The sequence below is a fragment of the Anastrepha obliqua genome, chromosome 2 (genome assembly GCF_027943255.1).
Source record: "Anastrepha obliqua isolate idAnaObli1 chromosome 2, idAnaObli1_1.0, whole genome shotgun sequence".
NCBI classification, from domain to species: domain Eukaryota; kingdom Metazoa; phylum Arthropoda; class Insecta; order Diptera; family Tephritidae; genus Anastrepha; species Anastrepha obliqua.
The window spans coordinates 84,105,177-84,113,505 of record NC_072893.1 but is presented as its reverse complement, the minus strand read 5'-3'; the positions used below and the strand labels follow the sequence as shown (position 1 = coordinate 84,113,505).

The 8,329-nt window shown below is 36.1% G+C and overlaps 2 protein-coding genes across 3 annotated transcripts; one reads left to right on the top strand and one right to left on the bottom strand.

The window, feature by feature from the left end:
• Positions 1–485: 485 nt before the first annotated feature.
• On the bottom strand, positions 486–4,791 carry LOC129238684 (protein deltex). Of its 2 annotated transcripts, XM_054873794.1 has the most exons (6): positions 4,245–4,789; positions 3,892–4,178; positions 3,641–3,815; positions 2,442–3,550; positions 2,080–2,222; positions 488–2,019 (listed from the first exon to the last, which is right to left on the bottom strand). In XM_054873794.1, the coding sequence occupies exons 1-6, from the start codon at positions 4,435–4,437 to the stop codon at positions 1,719–1,721; spliced, it is 2,208 nt and encodes a 735-aa protein (XP_054729769.1). In that variant the 5' UTR covers positions 4,438–4,789; the 3' UTR covers positions 488–1,718. The 2 variants fall into 2 exon arrangements, with proteins under 2 accessions (XP_054729768.1, XP_054729769.1); XM_054873793.1 differs by having other exon boundaries at positions 486–2,019; positions 2,442–3,815; positions 4,245–4,791.
• A 1,962-nt stretch (positions 4,792–6,753) lies between these two features.
• LOC129238669 (60S ribosomal protein L7a) lies at positions 6,754–8,194 on the top strand. The gene is made up of 4 exons (XM_054873770.1): positions 6,754–6,890; positions 7,033–7,156; positions 7,221–7,591; positions 7,787–8,194. The coding sequence occupies exons 1-4, from the start codon at positions 6,876–6,878 to the stop codon at positions 8,090–8,092; spliced, it is 816 nt and encodes a 271-aa protein (XP_054729745.1). The 5' UTR covers positions 6,754–6,875; the 3' UTR covers positions 8,093–8,194.
• The last annotated feature ends 135 nt before the right edge of the window (positions 8,195–8,329 follow it).

The window sequence follows — 8,329 nt, the reverse complement described above, 5'->3', positions numbered from 1 at the left end:
ATGGAATTCGTGAGGCTATCGAGGACATAGGACAGCCACTTTGCAATTCGGTGATGGAAAATTTCATGAGAAGATTGTCCTGAAGCGTGGACGTGGTGCTCATTTGCCTGATGTTATTTTCCACAATTAACAACATACCTTCCTCTTTATAATGAAATAAACATCCGATCATTTATATTAAAAAATAGCACTTTTCTTTGAATATCAAAAGAACGCCTCTGTTTGGAAAACCCTATATTATTGAGTTTTCTGGAGTGTTTGGCAATAGCTGCAAGAAGATCCAAAAAGCAGAATTTTTGCCTCTATTTCGAAATCGCCTCCTTGAAAAAGCAAATGGAAATTAGTCTAAAACACACCTTGTTAAGAAAATATTTGTAAACCAGTATTATTGGCAAAAAAAAGACAAAATTAATTTCTCAAGTTCTATCCCTAAAAAATGCTTAGATTCTTTTTAAAATTAGCGGTTGTTGATTTTTATTTATATTCATAAAAAGGGAATGCAAAAATGTTTCTTAACTCAAACAATAATTTCATGTGCATAAAATTAAACTTAACTTTAAATTTAAAAATTAAAATAGTTCAAATTCTAATTATAAACTAAACTAAAAGCCCACGTTATGTGATTATTTTTTTAATAAAAACAAAATAGATATTCAGCAGCGGCACATGGAAATTTCAATAAAACTAACTAATCAGTTCCACTTACGATCATATTCCTACACATTTAAGTATTATTAAAACATGCAAATGATTTATTTATAAAATATAACGAAACACTTCTTAACTAGTAAAAAACCGATAAAATCGTGCCGTAAAAAATCACAAATATATATATTTTTCTTTACATCTACACAGGAGAAGGTCCTTAACATCTAGGAGATTCACATAGCTTATATTTTATGAAAAAAAACCTTTTCTAATTAAAAAGAAATTTTATTCGTTTGGCAATACTTGAGATAAGCGACAGCGACTTTTTAGGTTAGGATATAATCAAATGGAAGTATTTTTTTTACTAAAAGTTTGCCGCTATCGCACCCTAAATAAATATTGTAGGGAATGTAATATGTTGTGTAACAGTTGCCTCAACATTATGAGTGTTTCTTTAACTAATGTTGATTCATTGTAAGACTATCTAAGGTGGCACACAATATTGATTAACTTGCTTAATGCTATTTATTTTTATTGCCTACATTCGATGGAAGAACGCAAATCCGTTGCACCTCATATATATACTATATTAAAAATATCTATGTATGTGTATAGTATGCAAAAATTGCCACAATGTCGCAACGAAGGAATTATAAATTGCTTAGTAGTGAATAATGAACAAATATTATATGATAAAAAAAAACTATTTGAGCTAAATACATACATACATGTGTTAATGGCAATAAAACTACCTAAAAATACAAAGTAAAATGGAAGAACATTCAAGGAAGTCTCATCAATTTGTTAAATCTACACTTTTAAAGCTTATGAAAATATGTATATATGTATGCTGCAATTCAGCAAGCATTGTCTTTAGAATTTACAGGTGCCGCAACATAAAAGTCACTTGGTTGTTTATTGTTCGAGCCACTCAAACACAATTTACTTTGAAACACTTTCAAATTGCACTCTAATTAAATAATAATAAAAGTAAAATTTCATATCTCATGGATATATGAAATATGCTATAATGCGGTAGGCATTTCTTATATGATTCAAACTGGCGTATATTAATCTGTAACACCCAAGTGTACTAACTGTTGCATGCAACGTTGTAAATACGTTGGATCTGGGAACATATTGAATTGTGTTTTGTGATCAACACTATTCCAAATTACAACATCTTCACGGCCTGTGGTTACCGAACGGCCAATTGAAAACAGTAGGCGCCTGTCAAAGGCAATTTTCAGGAAGCGCAATACTTTGCGACCAAGCGGGCAGTCGGGTAGGTAGCAGACACGCGGGAATCCTACAGCGAAGAAAGCTCTACCTGGATGTGGGTGCTCTTCGGTTTGTACGCCAGATGCAATACTGGAAAATATTTTAGTTTAGTAATCGCTGTGATAACTTAAAAAATATGTTACTCATTACTCGTAAACTATTTGTATGGTATTTTGACCGTCATGTCCCGGTAAACTTTTACTAATAATGCTCCACGACATAGTTCCATTCGGTTGATTACCAACTTTCTCGCCGTAAACGATGCCACACACTGGACATTCAATAAAAAGATTCTGAAAAGCAAAAAATATTAAACATGAGTTTTTACGTTTAATTGAATTGAATGGAAAAAAATATTTTCTCTAGACTTTATACAGTGCAGACATTTATGATCGAGAAGTTCTTATTACACATCTAAAATCAAATTGTGTATATGGCAGCATTTATAAAGAAGTTTTTATGAAATGATATTCCAGAGAGAGCTTTCAATCTCTGGTTATTGGTTATCTTACCTTGCTCATTTCACCTTGCTGCGCTATGATCATGCCATTGAGACATTGTAAATGCATTAAATGCTGACAGCGAGTTAACGCAATGGTGGGATTCTGCGCGTTTTGCACCAGCTCTTCCATACACATCGGACACGGCTGAGCGTTAGGCCACACTGGTGGCTCTGCGACCCTAACAAATCGTGAAATCATATCGCTCGCAGGATCCACACCCACAATTGAGCCAGCAATAGCCGACTGTTGCGCTGACGATACGAGCTGCTGCTGAGATTGATGATGAGTGTTGTGAAGCGTTGCTACTACTGTAACAGAACCGCCGGCAGTTCCAACAGAAGGTGGTAAATTTAAAGAACTCGCATGATGTGGAAGAGGTGGAGGTGCCGGTGCACGCTCACCCAGAGAGGAAGGTGGCAACGATGGTATAAATACCTCATCACTACCCAATGAACAGTCAAGCAGGTCGTTTACAGATATGGCGAAATTGCGACTGCGCAGACTTTCTTTGCTTTCATGCGATAGATATGTGGAAACTGTGTCAACACTTGGGCGTCGAGTCGATTTCATGCTATTTGTGTCCGTGTCTGAAGCTCGTGTGCGTGAACGCGACCGATGCGAACCCAAACGACTGCTACGCTGAGACTGTAAGGAACCATCAGAACAACGACTGTGATGGCTCTTCATTGACGCTGTTAATGTAGTTTTCGGGTGCGTGAATTGCATGCCCAAATGATTTACTGATGGAGCAATGGATTGCCCAGATTTTGCCGCACTGCTATTGTTGTTCATATTCGGACTGGCGCTTTTTGTGCTACTTCCAAATATGTTCAGATTGTTGAGAATGTGCCGCAAATTCGTAGTGGAAATTTCTCCATTCTTTTTGTTTGATTTGCTGCGATGTTGTGAATGCATATGCGCAGAAGATGTTTGCAGGTGGGGGTGGCTATGGTGGTGTAGTTGCGGTAGTTGCTGCTGGTGGTGGCCATGTGGAATATGTTGACCGGACATCGCTGCCATTGGAGGCAACGGCTGAGCCTGCCGACTTGAATGAGAGAACGATGTCGTGGGAAGTCCATTGTTATGCGATGTAATGCGCTGTTGTAGCTGTTTCGCATCTATTATTACGGCAGAAGTTTTGGTTAAAGTATTAATTCTTTTCGTAAAAAAATCATTATAGATGTTATTCCAAAATACTAAAAAATTACCATTTAACTTTTGTTGCTCTTGTGGCGTTAATTTTACCAATGGGTAAGGCGCTTGCTGTGAACGACGAATGCTACGTATTGGTCCATTCGGCTGACGAATTTGTGTTAAATTACAAAAATTAATGATGTATGGTGAACTAAATCTTGTTTTACAAAGATCCAATCGTTGTTCTCCCTAAGAAATTTAATATAAATTATTATTGATTATGAACCAAACTAAAAAAATTTCAAAACTTTTAGCAAAGGCTTACCTTCGACCAAGCATCTTCGATTATACACTGCAAATGCATATTGAAAGGATGCCAATCTCCAGGACCTGCACTGCCTAACCGCTCCCATTTTGTACCCTTACCTGGAGGGGAACTGGGTGCATAGAACATACGCCGTACACTAATGGTAGAAAATCCTGAATCTTCTTCCAACTCTTGTGTCATGGTTCGTATATTCACATAATATTGCTCGAGTTGTGGATCGGCATCACTCAAAAGCACACGTGTTAGCTTCTTAGCATGCGCACGTTCCAAGTGTTGAGAGACATCTAATCAATGCCAATAAAAAATTTTGCTAATTCCTCACTTAAAATTTGTTTCCCATATTTTATTACCTGGGCTATAAGGTAACCATTTGCTATTACCAGACTCGTATTCCCACACGACCACGGCATGGGTGGTCGCGCCTGCATTTGAAGTTCCTCCATTTCCACACACACCACTTCCAACGCCTACATTACCTCCACTTCCACCAGTTCCTCCTCCTCCTCCTCCACCACCCACACCAATGCAACCATGACCTGCCATTAGCGCAAGCTAGTCGCACAAAGCCGTAATGTCTACTTCCTCTGTTTCACCGCTGCATAATCATAACTATGACCAACGTCTTAAATAGTATGTACGTAGCATGATCGGTTATACATTCGGACTTCTTGATCCCAAATCACACACAGAATTTCGATCACAAAATAAACACGAAAATTAAAAATGGTGGCACTGCATTAAGTTGCAACAAAAAACTATTTACTCCTAGCTATTTACTCAAAATACTGTTTATTTAAATTCAAACTTTTAATACACATACTTTTTTAAATAATATTAAACTCTTCTTACAAAAATGTATTTATATTTTAAATAGCATTTTTGTAATGCAAATCAGTAGACAATCAAAGTAAATCAAGTGATCCTAATTAAAATTATACGAAAGCTATGAAGGAGAGAGTAAGGAGAGAGCAAAGAAACAGTCTGTCAAAGTGATCGAAAACTGATGATTAGCGCCATCTATTAGTCATATTTGCTTTACTTGATAAAACTAAAGGGTATTCTTGTAATGCGAGCACTTCCATTAAAAAGGTCTTATCAAATGTTATAAAAACCAAGGTGCAAATGAGATATTCCTAATATAAGAAATTAAGATAGTAGTCCGGTGTAACGACCGAAATTTCGACGTTTTTTCATGAATCTTTTTTAAAAAGAAAATAAAATGCGATCGTTTTAAAGTTTTTACATGTTTTTATTGGTGTTTTGAAGTACATAAAAAAAAATTTTAAAGTTAATTTTATATTAATTTGTTTAAAAATTTTGACGTCAAAGTGGAGACCTTAAAAAAAAGATGAGTTGGTTCGGGGAAACACTCAGCCTTTCAAAGTTATCTGAAATAAAAAATTCAAACACTATTATTCTGTAGACTACATAAAAATAAAAATAAAATAAAAAATGGCGGACTTGTAAAAAAAGTTCTTAAAATCTAATTTTTTCTCTTCATAAATGGTTTAAATTAAATAGTTTACTATTAAAAAATTAAATGTTTTAAAGGTCCGGAATCTAGATATGTGTGTCTGGAATAACGGGTTAAATTTTTAGCCAAATCGGTTGAATAGTTTTGAGTCAGTGATTCCCCGAAATTTCGAAAACATGGTTTTGAGAAAAACGCGTTTAAAGTTTCAGAGCAGCTGCTGCTGGCGTGTCACACGCTTTCATACACACTACGGCGCGCTCTCTTATTTTAGCTATAACTTTAACAATAATTAAAATTTCTGTCTGAAACTTTTATAGTATATTTTTAAGATGTTTTTCTTCCGAAAAATGTAATAAAAAAATTAAATTTTTTGAACCCGTCACATCGGGCTACTACCTTAATGACATAACTATTTTGAACAAAATAATCAATTTGTCGCCACGAAAAATATTTCTATAATTTTTATATTCTCCCAAAAATCTATATAAATATACGTTTTTGATACCAGAATGACAATTATACTTGTTTTTTTGTATTGATTTCTTCTCTTATTTTCCCGCTACATACCGTATTTTTTTTTTTTTTTTTTTTTCAGACTTACATACATACATATATGAGTAGTTCCATTTAACAACAAGCGTGTTTAGAGTCAATAACACTTTTTTAGGTATTCTCTTTGAACCCATAGGGATCCCAGAATATTGAGAGTTACATTTTTGGAATTTGTCTTGTCCATCGGATGGGTGGAAAAATCGGAGCCACCACCCACTACCTAAACGCCTATACCTATATTCTTAAAATAAAAAGGGCAGTTGTCGAGTCCCTCCACACCACATAATGCGGTTTGTCTCAGTTCACGATTCAGTCATATTCTGTAATAGCAGCATTTACACTAGGAACCATATCGTTCCAAATTCGATATGAGACTGATAGTGCTTAGAACGGGATTGGACGAAAACTCAACTGTTACTTGATAATATTTATTTGGCCGCAAGCTTACCGTAATCAGCACTATGAGAAGCCTATCGAAATCTTGAAACAGCTATTTTTTACACGGTAGAGAATAGCCTTGAACTTTATTTTACTTATTACCAGTCAATATTTCGAACGAGAAGGTGTCAAAATTATTCAGAGATTCCTCTAGATATTTCCAACCGCAATAATTCATCAAAATACTGCGTATAATATTATTCTCTATTGTATTACATGACATTATTTCATATACAATAATTTGAAAAATATCAATTAATATTATATTGATTTAATTTAAGCGCATATAGTTTTTTAAGTATTTTATTCATGCGCTACCTACAAACGCGCCTTAATTCATTCGCCGGAAGATGCCGCTGCAGAAAATTTCATTTTGACATTTCATTGACACTGTTGCGGTTTCCGCTATCACGATTCCTTTACCTTTTTGACAAGCGGACGAAGAAGCAGCTCTTGTTTCGAGTTGCTATTAAAATCTGCTTTTTTCTATTACATCGCGTTTTAAAAACAACCCAAAATGGTGGTGAAGAAGGTAAATAAGTGTTTAAATGCGGCTACGTCGTCGTGTGTGTGAAATTATATTGACTAAAATTCCTTAGAACTTTTGAGTGCAAGTGTTTATATCCGTATTGCCATATAGCATAAGTGTATTAACCGACTTATTCTTCTTATAGCCCAGACCAAAGAAGAAGCCAGTTACTAAGAAGGTTGCGCCAGCTCCATTGGCCGTCAAGAAACCTGTGGTGAAGAAAGTTGTAAACCAACTCTTCGAAAAGCGTCCCAAAAACTTTGGCATCGGTGAGTGTTCCTATTATCATATTTTATTGGGCCCTTGTAAATAATTAATTTCCACTTTCTACAGGTCAGAATGTCCAGCCCAAACGTGACTTGTCTCGTTTCGTGAAATGGCCCAAATACATTCGTATTCAGCGACAAAAGGCTGTTTTGCAAAAACGCTTGAAGGTGCCACCTCCAATTCATCAATTTACTCAAACATTGGATAAAACCACTGCTGTAAAAATGTTCAAACTTTTGGAGAAGTACCGCCCAGAATCGGCCTTGGCCAAAAAGCAACGTTTGAAGAAGATTGCTGAAGCTAAAGCTAAGGGTAAGGATGTACAGCCCAAGAAGAAACCTACTTTCGTGCGTTCTGGTACAAACACTGTGACCAAGCTGGTTGAACAGAAGAAGGCTCAACTAGTCGTTATCGCTCATGATGTTGACCCCTTGGAGGTGAGTACTTAAAACAAATCAGTTGTCCAAAGGTTTTCTAAATGATGTTAACTTGAATTTCTTCAACTGAAGCTATTGAGCATTGTGCCCAATAGCTGGCTGTTGAAATATGACATGCTGATATATCGTTATGATCACTGAACTAATTCATTTTAAGCTTTTATAATAAAAACATTTAATAATTGGTTATTGCAGCTGGTTCTGTTCCTTCCCGCACTTTGCCGCAAAATGGGTGTGCCTTATTGCATTGTTAAAGGCAAGGCACGTCTGGGTTTGTTGGTGCGCCGTAAAACATGCACAGCCTTGGCATTGACAAACGTTGAAGCCAACGATAAGGCGAACTTTGCCAAGATCCTGGAGGCCGTCAAGACCAACTACAATGACCGTCAAGATGAGATCCGCAAACACTGGGGCGGTGGTATTCTGGGCTCCAAGAGTTTGGCTCGCATTGCTAAATTGGAGCGCGCCAAGGCGCGTGAATTGGCACAAAAACAAGGCTAAACAGTTGGTGGGCGTATCAGTTAATTATTTTATAATATAATGGGATCTTGTCAAGCAGCAAAAGGTTAATGACAAAATAAAATAGATTGTACTGAACTTCCATGACACACTGTTTTAATGTAAAAGTATTAAATACGATATAGTAATTTTGTGAGGTGAAGCCTTGGTTGAATATTTCCTAACCATCATTCTGGCTGGTGTTCTGCGGGTTGGTAAATATGGAATATAAGGTTAAAT

Coding starts and splice junctions, on each gene's coding strand:
- LOC129238684 (XM_054873793.1), bottom strand. CDS start 4,437: ATGGCAGGTCATGGTTGCATTGGTGTGGGTGGTGGAGGAGGAGGAGGA. Junction 3,816..3,891: donor TCGAAGATGCTTGGTCGAAG/GTAAGCCTTTGC, acceptor TAAATTTCTTAG/GGAGAACAACGATTGGATCT. Junction 2,223..2,441: donor AGCAAGGTGAAATGAGCAAG/GTAAGATAACCA, acceptor TTTGCTTTTCAG/AATCTTTTTATTGAATGTCC.
- LOC129238669 (XM_054873770.1), top strand. Junction 7,157..7,220: donor TCCCAAAAACTTTGGCATCG/GTGAGTGTTCCT, acceptor CACTTTCTACAG/GTCAGAATGTCCAGCCCAAA. Junction 7,592..7,786: donor ATGATGTTGACCCCTTGGAG/GTGAGTACTTAA, acceptor TGGTTATTGCAG/CTGGTTCTGTTCCTTCCCGC.